This window comes from Drosophila miranda, chromosome 2 (genome assembly GCF_003369915.1).
Source record: "Drosophila miranda strain MSH22 chromosome 2, D.miranda_PacBio2.1, whole genome shotgun sequence".
Classification (NCBI taxonomy): domain Eukaryota; kingdom Metazoa; phylum Arthropoda; class Insecta; order Diptera; family Drosophilidae; genus Drosophila; species Drosophila miranda.
In genome coordinates, this window is record NC_046675.1 from 717,099 (window position 1) to 730,999 (window position 13,901).

General features: G+C 47.7%; 1 protein-coding gene across 4 annotated transcripts; it reads right to left on the reverse strand.

Moving 5' to 3' along the window:
- Positions 1-74: 74 nt before the first annotated feature.
- On the reverse strand, positions 75-13,636 carry LOC108156381 (axin). Of its 4 annotated transcripts, XM_017287796.2 has the most exons (13): positions 12,572-13,636; positions 12,451-12,505; positions 11,545-11,743; positions 4,181-4,569; positions 3,882-4,117; positions 3,093-3,797; positions 2,420-2,554; positions 2,164-2,260; positions 1,944-2,078; positions 1,622-1,880; positions 1,408-1,552; positions 989-1,345; positions 75-911 (listed from the first exon to the last, which is right to left on the reverse strand). In XM_017287796.2, the coding sequence occupies exons 4-13, from the start codon at positions 4,280-4,282 to the stop codon at positions 785-787; spliced, it is 2,298 nt and encodes a 765-aa protein (XP_017143285.1). In that variant the 5' UTR covers positions 4,283-4,569; positions 11,545-11,743; positions 12,451-12,505; positions 12,572-13,636; the 3' UTR covers positions 75-784. The 4 variants fall into 4 exon arrangements, with proteins under 4 accessions (XP_017143285.1, XP_017143284.1, XP_017143286.1 ...); XM_017287795.2 differs by lacking the exon at positions 12,451-12,505; XM_017287797.2 differs by lacking the exons at positions 2,420-2,554; positions 12,451-12,505.
- Positions 13,637-13,901: the final 265 nt, after the last annotated feature.

Consider the following 13,901-nt stretch of genomic DNA (forward strand, 5'->3'; position numbering starts at 1 on the left):
AATAAATAAAGGAAATGTGGCCCTATCCTATGGTTGCTTTGATGGACAATATTGGTGGAGAGATTGACAATCAATTCAATTACAAATACATTTTATAAATACATAAATTGTAAGTTCGCGTATCGTATGCTGTGTTATAGATTATACAAAAATAAAACAGATTATCTTTTGATTTTTCGTCGAGTTGAATAGAACCTTGTTAATATCATCATATCATAAAATGCACATTACAAAAATATTAACAAAATTTATTGCAGGCAGTCCGTAGTTAGTATAAAGGTAACAAACAAATCCGAATTCAGGACAAACACATAAAACTCCTTCTTCCTACATATGTATGTATATAAATTTTGCTTCTCTCTTTCTGGTCCCCTCCTTCGTCCCAATAATATCCTACTGCCCTGTTTCAGAGTTCACTCAAGCACTGCTGCTGCTACTGGCGTACTGGCTACTGGCCGGGATGGCTAGGACTGCTGGGGGGTAGAAGAGTAAACTTTATGCTCTAATTGTGGGTGTGGATGATGCGTTTGTTGGTTGATTCAAAAATTGGGGAAATAGAGATACAGAAAAATACATTACTCAGCCATAGAAGAGTACTCGTAGTTTGTGATGCTTGCAAAAGCCCATTGAATGTATATAGCTTTTGATTGCTCAAATTCCTAGCTCCTAGCTACTAGCTCTAAGATGCGTAAGTATACTTCAAAGCACCCACTCTCCTCGCTTCTCCTCTTCCCTCCCACACGATGTTTGCCTTAATACAAAATCTACGCTAAATGCTTAAACACTAATCGGATGGCTTGACAAGACCCATCGCTTTGTCTCCGAATAGGGGCAGTATGTCGGAGTCGTTAACAATCTCTTCCTGAATCACTGGACTGTCCGGGTCCTCGCAGTGCGTCTTAAAAAAGAATCTGCAAAGGGTAGGGTAGGGTAAAACCATTGGCAAACGTCGAACCGAATCGATTTTAAGGCAGTATGAATACCATACCTAAAGTGACCTCTTCTGGGCAGATAGTCCTTAAATTGACGCAGGGTTGGCTGAGTTCCGGGTATTTTTATTCTGTACGGAACGGGCTCCTCGCAGAACATAAACACGACGATCGTCTCTGGCGGCTTGGCCGGCAGAGGCGGGGGCGCCGACGTTGGCTGATGGGGCAGGGTGCTGTTGCTGCCGCCGCTGCTGCTACTGCTGAAGGAAGCTAGGGGCTGCTGTTGCATCATGTGGCTTTGTTGTAGCTGTAGCTGTAGCTGCGGTTGGGCATATCGACGAGAACGCCGGGGCTCGTCTTCCAGTCTTCGTTTCGCTTCCTCCAGTTTTGAGGCCGTGCTTGAACCAGAGCGGGAGCTGAAATGAATTGCCCATTCTATAGAGAGACCGAGAGAGAGGGAGATTAGAGGCAAGCCTACCTTGGATCTTTGTACTTCATAACAGTATCGGCTGAGAACATGCTGATACCACTGTCTGTGTTCATGGAAGGCCATTTGTTTGTCAACTTCCTCGAGCAGGAACTGTGATCCGGCATGGATTTCGAGTGCTTCATGGAGTGTCCACCTATTGATTGTTTTTGGGGGGTGGCGGTTATAAAGATTGACTCTCTCTGTGGGATCTGATGGATCGTACTTAAGCTCATCGCCCCGTCGCTGACCATGCCCGAGTCGTGGGTGGCTGTGCGTCTTCTCGACGGTATTGGCGGGCAAGGGGACATCGTACCAGGTGAGCGATGCGGCGTTTGGTCTTTCCACACACGCGACACATGCTGGTCCAGAATATCTTGGTCGTTGTCTTCATCCAGTGCGAACTTTTCCCGTATCGCCTCGGCAAAGGCCCGGTCACTGGCGCTAGATCTTTCGTTGCTCAACAAAGCAGCCCCAGGATTTCTCTGTGAAATAAGGAACACATCAATACCTCAGAGGATGCTCTAAAGAGGTTTTCTTTTGCTTACCTCAAGGCGGGCCCGTTCCTCCAAGTCCCGCTTCCGCTTCACTTCCTCCAGTTTGGGTATCAGCAAGGCGACCAGCTCGTCCTCCTTCAACGGTCTGTGTTCGTTTGAATGTAATCGTTGTGTGCGAGGTATCACCTGGAAAAGTATGTGTGGAAGGAGGGTTGGGTTACTTCCCTTCAAAAGCAAATGCCAAAGCATGGGCCAAGCAATCAGCAGCTACCTGAAAGGTGTTTGTTTCCTTATTCGCCATGGCACTCTGGCGAATCGCTTTGCTCTCCGTCGAACTGTGTCTGCGTTGTATGTATGGCCGACCATCCCTAAAAAGAAGAGAGAGGAGAGACGAGAGGATCAGTATTTAACAGAGCTGTCATGTCAGAGCTGGGGCTCCAGCATCCATGGCAGTGGTAGTGGTTTCGGTTTTGATTCCGGTTCCTCTCTCATCTCTCGCTCAGCCAGACTATAGCTCTGCTACTCACATGGAACAGCTGGACAGCGACATGGTGTCGGAGTCGGTGCGGCCGCCGGAGCTAACGCTCGCCCTCTCCGAATCAACCCGCGAGTTCGGGACGTACGAGGTATTGGTGCTCGCAGTGTACACATAACCATGGGCTCTACTCGCATTCACATTCGCATGCAGATCGGGACAGTATATTCATGCCGTATAATGTGATCGATCGTGTTCAATGTTCGTGTGGGTTCGTGTGTGTTTGGGTTGGAAGGGGGGAGGAAGGAGTACCGTCGTCGGAATCCACACAAACAATAATGATACGAAAAACCGAAAAGCACAATGTAAATCATCAAGTCAACGTATAGGAGTCAAGTATGCAGGTGGATCGTGTGGTCGCAGTCGCAGTCGCAGTCGTATGGATATGCGTGTGGCAGGGATCGGTTCGGATCGAGTGGGCGTGCGTGTGTGTTTTGTGAGCGTTCATGTACAACATATCATATGTAAAAGGAAAAGTAAAAGAAACAAAAATAAACAAATGATGAGAGTTAATCACAGGAAATCATTAAAAGTAATCAAAAACTAAAGGCAAACACAAGTTTGGGTGTCCTCTGGGCAGATCCTCTCTGATGTTTTCTCGACTTAAAATATCCAGCGTCTATATGTATAGTGGATCCCCCAAAGAGATCGCTTTGCAGACATACCCAGGAGGTCGGATTTCCAGTCTTCTTTTCTGTGTTGCTATTAGTAGGTCCCGCGTCAGTCGCATCGGGTAGTCGACGGGCACCCGACTGGCCCCCTCCTGCATCTGCACCTTTTCGAAGTCGTCGCACAGGGACAGCACCGAGTCCTCGTGCAGCGTGGGCAGCGTGGAGCTGCGGGGCAGTGTGTCGGTGGCGCTGATGGACCCGCTCGAGCTGGCCGAGGTCGAGGGACCGTACACACTGCCACTGGCACTGCACGTGCCAGCTGGCGGCCCGCTCACGCTACTCACTGGCAGGTTGATGAAGGCACCAGCAGGCGAGACCCCGGCCCCCGTTGCCGCCGCCGCAGCAGCGGCTGCTCCGGCTGCCGTGACATGCTGCTTGGCAGCAGCCGACGGGAAGGCACTGGCGCCAGTGGAGCTGCTGCCGCAACTGCCGCTGCCACTGCTGCCGGCGCTGCCTGATCCTCCCGTCGCCCCGCTGCTGCTGAAGCGTTCCTGAAGGGCGGACATCTGCTGGATGTACAGAATGTACATTTCCGAGCAGAGGAAAGTGGGGTAGATGTTGTCCCGGATGGTCGTCTCCACATGATGCTGCATGGGGTCGAAGATGTGCGGGCTGAGCGGAAGCTCTGGGTTCGACTTAATCGCCTTGATCTGGGTGCGCAGGTCATCAGAAATGGACAGCTGACTCTTGCGCAGGAACCTGGGAGCAGAGAGAAGAGAACAGAGAGCAGAGCAGAGCGTACAGTAGGGGGAAACGATCTATGTGGTCCGGTCCTTCTCTCACCTGTAAATGGCTCCGATTATCTGCTTGACCTTCTCCGGATCGGTCTGCTGCTTGAGACCCTCGCAGGCAAAGTAGAAGTTGAGGTGATCGTTGTAGGCCGGCGCCTCCTCCTCGACGTACTTCTTGAAGAGCTCGACCCCATCGCGGTCCTCGAGCAGATGGTTGAGCGTGCGGGCCCAGTTCAGGTAGGATGGCGGTGAATTCTTCAGTGTATCCAATGCTACCCCTTCGGTCATCTGTTGAAAATTGTTGAAAGATAAAGGGAATCGAGTCCATGAGTGGGGCTCCCCGATGCTTACCTTTTTAACACGGCTCTCTTCTCCGGGTACAGGTGGTCGTGGTCCACTACACTCATTATCATCATGTTTCCGGTGGATGCCCGACAAATGATGGCCACTCATGCCACACTCTGAATTGGCGTCGATTGTCGTGCCAAGCGCCAGCCAAAAGAACAACAAAAGAACGCGAAGCGCAGAGCGATGATGTGTGTAGGTCCTGTCTGGTCCGGTCCGTTCCCCTTTCTTTCCGTTTGGTGCCTCAACGCTCGATAAATATTTACCTATTCTTACGCCTAAGCTACGATTAACGAACGTTTTCTGTATGAAAATCACAAACGCCCGTATTTTACAAATATCTGGGCCATGGAAGATGCGCTCGTTTGCGAATTTGGAAGGCAATCAGACAAGGCCTGCACAGAAAGAGGGAGAGTGGGAGAAATGAGCATTAGATTGCGATGTAAGTGTATCTGTCGGATTCTTAGTGTATGATATTCTGCAGTGGATGCAGTGGCCCCGCATTGCGTCGTATTTTCACCGAGCAGGAACAAAATAATTGCGAATGAGAATTGAAGTGGAAGCCTGAAAAATATTAACCCATGCCCGACCTTTCGACAAGTCACGCGTGAGAGCCCAATTTCCAAGCACAAATTGGAGTTCCACTACCCACCCCCCCCCCCCCCCCCCCCCCCCCCCCCCCCCCACTCGTTCGTCATTATAATCCCGTTATAATCGGTTATAAGAACCATCTCAAGGATGCGGAAGCTGAATGACCAGCACTTATTGCGGGCTCAGTTCTTATCAAAGGATATGCGAAAGGAATTGAACGGCGGCCATTTTGAGGGCGCTTTTGATTGGTTGACGATATCGACCAATACAGCAGAGCAGTCACAGGGGCAGGGGCACAGGAACGGGCAGGGGCAGGGGCAGGGGCAGGCACATGGCAGAGGACGCAAAGGGAAGGACAATAATCCATTATGTACAAAATTTGAACAAGAAATACGCACACACACTGTCTCACAAGGGATGTGGATGTGGATGTGGGGATGGTCCAGAGGACACACGAGGACGACGAGGACGACGAGGGCGAGGACGCGGCGGCTTCTGTCTGACGCGCACGAGAGCAGGAACAAACTAGAAAGTAAGCATCGCATCGCATCGCGCTTTTGGTAAATCAAAAATATTCTCTTTTCTTCTTATTTTCCTCCCCCTTTTTTGCGGCAGCAGCAGCAGTCAAAGGGCGGGGGAGGACTGGGGGGCCTCCAACTACCGAGGGAGTCCTTGTCGACGCCAGCGAACGGCAGCGACAGCAACAGCGACTGCGACAACGACAACAACAAGGCACAAAGGACGAGGACGACAAACAAAACAGAGCAAAAGCAAAACTACAGAAAGGACGGTGACGAGGATGGGGACGGGGGAGCAGCACTTCCCTGCCAGCCCAGGACTCACTAATACAAGCACAGAGAGAGCACACCAACACACACACACACAAAGTGATAAAAGGGGATGAACAGGGGATGTTGTTCAAAGCAGTAGCGCCCCCCCCCCACCACACCTCTCTCCCTGCAGCAGGGGAAAGAGCCAAGGAAATTCATCAAAACGCCATTTGCATAGCACTCCATTACAGCGAAAAGAACAAAGAGAGGCACAATTAAAAACGCTCGACACAGCCGAGGGCGGAGCAGGGGAGAACAGAATAGCAGGCAGTAGGCGCCGCTAGGAGAAGGACACGCTTCGGCCACTTGAGGTCCAAGAGTCTCTCCTCCAAAGGCGGGCTTTGGTGGCGTGGCCAAAGGAATCGGCGCGGCGCCTCTTCAGGCGCATCTTTGTGCATCGCGTCTCCCTGGTCGCATAGGTAAAAGCCTCCCGTCCGCCCGTGTGGGCCCTAAACATCAAAGAAGACCCACGGCTCGACCTCAATGGCTTAATTGCTACTGGAAGAATCTTCGGAAGGGCTTCGGAAGCCGCGCAAAGGAGGCTGCTCCTCCGCATCGCATCGCCTATCATCAAATATTTGTGCAAGCTTTTATAAGAGTAGCTCTGCTGAAGGACTTAAAGGTATTACAAGCAATTATTAACAAACAACTATGTACACCAGGTACTCTCTTGGAAGGACAATCAAGGAATTCAACTGCCTCGAAGATATGGCGACAGTCCGAGTATGCTTAAAGATACAAGATGTATCCAACGACAGAGCAAGGGATAGGCCAACCTACTGTTCGCTGCTAAACTTTTACGGAAGATCATAGTTTCGAATCGTTGGAAAGACTAAACCCCACTCGCAACCTATTCGATTAATCGAGAACTCAATCCTTTTGTAGGTCGAACTATATCTTGTTCTGGGGTCTAGTTCTATGTAGACTGGGTTTTGTTAGGTTGAGGCGTTTGCTGAAGAGAGAAGAAGACAAAGGCCGTTCGCTTACCGCCTGAACCGTAGGTGAGAGACCGGAATCTACGGTATCCAAGGGACTGTGGCAGAAGAAGTGGGGAACCAAATCACTGCGATCTGGGGATGGGATTGCCATTCTGGCGAATTTATCCTAAGCAGAACTGATCCTAATATTTGATCTCCTCAAGATGAAGATTTGTTTTCTTTCGCACAAATAATGCTTTTCGCTATACTCCTGCGACGGTACTTTCCCTTTGGCAGACTTTTGAGTATGTTTTAAAATAGGTTCTGATTAAAATATTGTTTCGTATGAATGCGTTTCAGCTTACACATACGTCCCGTCCCGCCGGCACACTTCAGAAAGATTTTGTCGAGCAGAAACTATTTAGCGGTTGGACATGGTTCTTTTTTAATGGACTTTCAAAGTCTAAGCATCTTATCTTGCGCTTACTTCTTGGACTTCTTTCGGATGGCAAATTATATGCAAAACTATAAGACAAATCCATCCTCACACAGTGATCCCGAATCCCCAATTTCCGGTCCGTGGACCTCTCCTTTCATCAAGAGGTATCGGGCCTAGCAAACGACTCTCAAATGGTGACCAGTTCTCAGTGACCAGTCCGCGGGAATAAAAACTTTGGGGAGCACTGCCCCAGCAAATGGTTCAATAATTCGCAGCCGATTCATGTATCGTGTGTGCCTACTGTTCTTATAACAACTAATTATTTGATATAGTCTATGACTTTCCCTCTTTTCGGGTCAGTAATTCATGCATCTTACAATAATCAAAGGGTTTCCAGCTTTACCTTCAACTATTTTCAGAAACAGAACTGGTTTTCCCCACAAAGAATTGTTTTTCATGGCCGTCGTTTCATTATATTTAGAGTTTCAGGCGGATAGATTTCAAACTGATGGATAATTTTACTTAGAAACAGACAGACTAAAGGGCACAACTCTTAATCCTTTTATGTCAGGAAATGATTCTGCTGCCTCTGCTACCAACCGACACAAGGGCCAAGCGTGCTACGCGCGGATCCCTAGTAGAAACGCAGAAAGTAGACCGAGGTGCGTTGCCGCATCACGCGCAGCACATTTAATCCAGAAATATAGAGTGTCTATTACACTCGAGAGACTTTGGGAATGGATCTTCTTCCATGCAAACCACCAAGGGTATAACTTTTGTATAAATTCTGTATAACTTAAAACACTCAGAAGGCAGGAGGCAGGGGGCGGAGGCTGGCTTCTTCATAAGTGTGTTCTGATATGATTTCTTGTAAACATAATTAAATGAAATATAAAAATGTTTCAGCAAGGAGTTCCTTCCCCTGCACTTCGCTTCGTTTCGGTGCGCATCAGTCCTTTTCTTTGCTCTCTAATGTCGGACGAATGTTTTGGAATCGTGCAGTTGAATGGAAATTATGAAATAATTACAGAGCCTCTAATCAATTTTCGGGCTGTGCTCGAGGGGAAGGGCACAACAAAGGAAGGGCCTCTGGCTCTGGCCCTGCCTTTGCCTCTGGGGATCAAGGCAGATGAATCTTTTTGGTATCCCTATTAGATTGCGTTCGCTTCGCAGGATTATTGTTCGCTCTATTCTTTACAAGTTATGAGCTCCGCTCCGAGCTCGGATGATTGACAGGTAAGTGTAGCGTAAGATGAGGGCTTCTGTGCGCCGTCGCTGGGACGAATGCCGGAGGCTACTCTTTCTTTGTGGAGTGTTCCCTGCCAATCGGTTGCCCAGGTGACTCGACGTCCTGGCTGAGCCTAAGCTCAGATCAGAGCCTGCGGTAGGGCTCTGTAACACACTCACTTGTAGATGAAGATACGGGTCCAAATAACACTCCGTCCGACACGGGTTTGCCACCTCAGGAGAGGAGACGACTGCACCTTGGGAGCTGCACCGCTTGTTATCCGCACTAATAGTTGACAAATCTCAGGCACGGCACGAGCCAAAAGGAAACAAAGCACGAGTACGAGCAGTCTGCGACGTGTGACAATGCGTTGAGCGGAAGGCGACAGCTACAGCGACAGCGCTAAGCTGGAAAGTCAAACTGAATGAATGAATGAATGAATCCTCCTCAATTCCGAGTCCCTGAGTTGACAGCAGCATCAGCAGCAGCAGCAGCACCCCTCCTCCTGGCAGCCACGCCGCGCTAAGGCGGCAGTACATAAACGCTGGCTCTTTGGGGGTAGCCCGCACCCACAGTCCACAGTCCACCGCCCACAGCCCACACACAATTGTTGCATGCGGACATCCCGAACGGCGCTTACGTCATTTATGTACGGATATTGAGAACCTAATTGATGGGCAGACGAGGAGAGCCGAGGAGAGACGAGGAGAGCCGAGGAGAGGAGACGACCCCACCATCTGTTGGTGCAGCAGAGTCCTGCGGAGTGGAGTGCCGAGTGCGACCTCCAACATAATGATGCTTCATGTACAACAAACACACAAAGGATGTTCTTTTCAAAGTGTCCGTGGATGCGGCAGACGAAGCGAGACGGCACTAGGCGAATAGGAGTCATTGTGTGTGCAACCAATATGCGCAGGTCCACACCCACACCCACACCCTCTCATCCCCATCCACATCCACAGGCCACAGTCGACTTGTCCGCATTGTACATTGTACATAAACAGAGCCAAAGGAGAGCTGGTTTTGGCGCTGAGGTTCGAACCACAGTCCGTGGGCAGTCCATGTACAGGCCCCGCCGGGGTGTGAGGCAAGGGTTGTAGCTGTACTCCACTCCACCCCGATCCACTCCAGCGCCAGATTGGAAGCCCTACCCTCCCGTCAGTGAACTTCCTACCACCGCACAGAGAGCGCAGAACTGAACAGCAAATGTGGAATGGAAATTATTTTCAAATAAGTTTGAAAACAATACTCCAGGCTGTATGGCTGCATGGCTGCATGGCTGACTGGCTGACTGGCTGACTGGCAGGGGAGGCAGCCGCCTCGTTTGTTTCTAATGAGGTTAAGGCGGCGCACGACGACCGCCATTGCGCTCAACGATGGCGTCTGATGGCAGTCTAGACCAGTCGGCACCCAGAACACGGAAACACGGGAACACGGCAACACGGTAACTGGGGGAACTATTAACGAAGGTCAATAGTGCCTCTGCCTTGCCCCTGTTGATGGCCAAGTTAATCCTGTTGCCAGTTGCCAGTTCAGAAGGGAAACCCACACCTTCACAGGTGAGATACGCATCGCTAGGGGACAAGTGGAAGTCCGCACTCTTGCATTTCTAGCATAAGCTCTTGCTGAACGGATTGCTTGATTAATTTTGGGTACTCACATATATTTCAACATATGATGAGCAAAGGAAGATTCCGATATTCTAATCGAAACAAACGAAGAAAAGAACAAGGTTACATTGTGGATCACCATAAAACGGTCCAGAGAAACGGATCAGTTCTTGTCCGCTCTTTACTCTCCTTTAGGCTGAAACAAAAATTACAATCTACCAGTGTACAGAAAACAGAGTACACATTCGCGAAGTTTCATTCAATTAATATCTATTTCAAGCATGAACAATGTTCACTTTTCGTTGAATGATTTTCCTAAGCCGATCATGTTTTCCCACAAGACTTGCCTTTCGACCGATCATTCAAATGGCAGATTGTAGTATAGGATGCACTGCTCCTGTGGAAAGGAAACCCTGCCTCACTAGGAAGAAGCTTCCCGTCCAACAGTCCAAAACAATCCCAACAACATTCTATGTTATTTGTTGTTATGTTATTGCTATTCCGTTTTTCTTCTCCTTCTACTCTTGCAGTTACCCACAGCCCACATATCGCTGAAGTCAGTTCCAGTCAGTGTTTCGGTTCCACGAGAAGCCGCGGCGCGAGAATGCGGGCAGCTATCAGACCAGTGCGATTGCCCAGAACGATGCCGCACGGATACATATCCAGAAAGGAGAGCTACGTTGTAGTTAAGACTGTGTGGGGCATAAGGATCACAATATCGGATAGCAACAAGCACTCTCTGACGAACCATAGAGACGTACAGACCGACGGAAGTTTGTTTGTGCGTGAATGGTGCTTGCTCTACAGTTGAAAAAAAGAGGAAAAACAAAGCCTTTGCCTAGTCCTAATCCTAGTCCTGAGTATGGGTACAAATTAATAAATAGAAAACGCAGTCGGTACGTTGGAATCAACGCCCACGTGCCTCGACACTAAGATACCCGGTACTCGGGTTTCTATTTGCATATTTTTTGCAGTTTATTGTTACGTTTTTACGATGCGTATTTCAGAGAAAATATAGACAGAGATATAGATAAATGATAATCAAACATTATGTAGAAGAAATTTATGCAGGGTTCCGAAAAAATGCAAGCGAATATACTCGTATATGATTAGCAGGAAAAAATATTAAATAAAATCTTCAAAATTTTGAATGGCTCAGAATAGTGCCGTGTCTATTCTCAGTAATTTCAGGGTATTCAGAGCCCTAACCCAGGACCTCCAGGAGCCCCAAAACGGACAAAAACAGACGGAGAGGCAGACCTCGATAGAACATTGTCCAGGACACAATGGTTTAATGCTCATTCGTGCTTTCTTCATACAGAAGGGTCTTGGTCTACGAATAATTCTCTTTCCATAACCCAGAGTGGATTATTCCTAAACTTGGAGCAGGCCTAACCTTCATATTTTCTATGGGAATACAGGAATACACAAATGGAATACACCCCCTGTACTTTTTGAGTACCCCGTATGTGCAAAAGAGAAACACTGTCAAGTGAATATTTTTGATTTGGCGCATATTTGAGGCGCAATCAAGTAAATACTCTTCCCTCTTCTGATCTGCTTCCACTCTGCTCTGTCACAGCGAGTAACCCTTCGAAATGCGATTCGATTTCACGCTGGGGCTAGTTTTGCGATTGGGGGAAGTTGTGATTGAATATTTCTCGTACGAGTGCTTCCAATTTGCGCGTGAATTTAATATGCCTTAGAGCCTTCTTTAGACTACGAAAATGAGGAAGGAGTGAGGAATGCACTTACCGAAACAGACACAAAACACAAAAGACAGTTGGCCAACGCTTGAGAATATATGAAATCAAGACGCTGCCTGCAAGTCCTTTAAGATTGCCGAAGCTGTGTTGTAGTCCAATTTGTAGAAGTTTTCAACTCTTATTTTCTGTAAGTTTTCTATTTGTGTGGATCCTTATATTACAGTTGATTGATGCAGTACATGCAGTACCTGAAAGAGATAAAAGCAAACCAGGATAATCATATGGAACAAGTAGTCTGAAAGTTTAACACGATCGAGGTCTAAGGAGAAAAGTGTAGTTCTCTCAGAAACATATAATTTATCAGGACGAATCGAATATTCGATTGGCTTAGTGCACCACTACAACAGATCAACGGATTCATACATTGATCTATCTATAGCTTCCTCCATAGATTGATCCACAGATCCATCCATAGATCTATCTACCTAATGACAATAAATCTGAATCTTATGGTTTTTTTTAGTTGATTTTTGGTACATTCTTGGCGGATATCTTAGTGTCGATGCACGGGCAAGTCGACTAAAGCGTTCCAAAGAAGGAGTGTTTGTACGTTGCCATAACATAATACCCTTTATGGAGATTATAGGCTTCTTTTTTGTAAGATTTGTCTTCTCTGCTTTCCAGATCGAGTAGAGAAGGCAGGATTTCAGTATTGCTACTTCTATAAACTGGTACCCGCTACTCAAGGATTACAAAGATAATAAGTGGGTTTACAGGGGTAAAGGATTCGTTGGAACTATATGCCGCAGGTAGCAGTCCCCGCTGGATTGGACATCCACTGGTACGAATCGAAGAGACAGCTCGCAAGAAAGTCAGTCTCATGCTATGGCGAATCTCATTAGAGTCTATACTCTATAGGGAGCCTCTGTAGGCTTATTTAAGTGATGGTCCCCACCTTATGGAGCTGCGATGTGGTAAAAATTCGATTGAAGGACTGAACGCACTGCAAACTAGGGATAAAGATATAGGGAGAACGATCATCAGTCTTGCCTTTAATTATAGGGCACAATACATACCTATAGATTCGTTTCTCCGTTCAATTTGGCTGACAATATCCTGGTCCTGGAGAAATCGTGCCGATCCGAGCGTGAATTGTTAATGGCGGTGACGAGGTGGGTTTGGACGGGTGTAATTTGATTGTTGCTTTGACGGCTGGACGCGATTTCGATGGCGAATGTGAGAAGGATGCTTTCATTTTGATTTGTATGCTCAACGAGGGATTGTGTTGTTAACTAACAATTAATGTTTGGCAAATTGCACAATTGGAAGGACAAGAGTTCAACAGACAAACGTAAACAACAAAATGATAACAAGAAGCAGAGGCACGGAGACCGAATTAAAAGCTAAACAAGGCAAACGTCGGCGGTGGCGGTGGCGGTGACGGTGACGGAGACAGTGGCGTCGCCGGCTTTTTCGGGTGGATAGCACCAGTACCAGCACCAACTCAACTCCAGTTCCAATTCCTTCAAAACAGCTTCGCTCTCCTCCTGCACTGCACTGCTGGCACTAGGTGGCGATTTTGATTATCTTTGTGGACATTTCTGCCCTGCCTGCCACTTATTCGCCAAGCCAACCGAAGACCCTCGTCTTTGCGTGTTTTCGGACGATCGTACGCGTTTTTATATGGCAGGAGTCATCCTCGTCCTCTGGCAACTCTGGTCTGGTCTGGTCTCTCCCTCGCCAGAGAGAAAATCCAAGAAAATCGCCTTGTCTAAAGCATTTTCGGTGTGGGGTTGGCTGCTTTACACTTCATAAATGTCATTAAATCGCTCCACTAGCTGTTCGCGAGCATTAAAACACTTTTCAATGTGTGCCTTGCTGCTCTGCTGCTTCCTCTTTATATTTTGTGTATTTTATGTTGCTGTTGCTGGGACCTGCTGCTGCTGCTGCCGTTCGGTTTTCTTGGACGTTATGTTGCGTATTCGTTGTGTTGCTCGATTTATGCAAATGCCTCGGACGCGAGCACTTCGCAAGCGGTGTAGCACTTTTTATTTTGTTATAAATAATAGATTTATTGAATGGCAAAACAAAATGTAGTCGAGTTGTAGTAACTAGGGCTGCAAGACCATCGATGGCACTATCGATAATATCGATTGTTTTCGAATAATTGTGCGATACTGCCCATGGTCGTATGACAGTACACGTGCTTACTCCTCATGTCTGAAAGGTGGAGAAGGTTGAGATCAAAGAAAATCAAAATATGTGTATGCTGGACTAAAAATCCAAACGTACGCATACATTTCTCTCGCTCTCACTGCATGTAAGAGGTAGTTAGGTGTAGTGTCATACGACCATTTTCGATGTACAGGGTAGATAGAAAAAAATATCGGTATTTTTGTGCGATAA

What these genes read in the sequence shown, in the direction of transcription:
- LOC108156381 (XM_017287795.2), bottom strand. Translation starts at nt 4,282, where the DNA reads ATGAGTGGCCATCATTTGTCGGGCATCCACCGGAAACATGATGATAAT. An exon ending in ATAATCGGAGCCATTTACAG is followed by an intron (nt 3,798 to 3,881) that starts GTGAGAGAAGGA and finishes CTCTGCTCCCAG; the next exon opens with GTTCCTGCGCAAGAGTCAGC. An exon ending in CGACGGGGCGATGAGCTTAA is followed by an intron (nt 1,553 to 1,621) that starts GTACGATCCATC and finishes AACAATCAATAG; the next exon opens with GTGGACACTCCATGAAGCAC.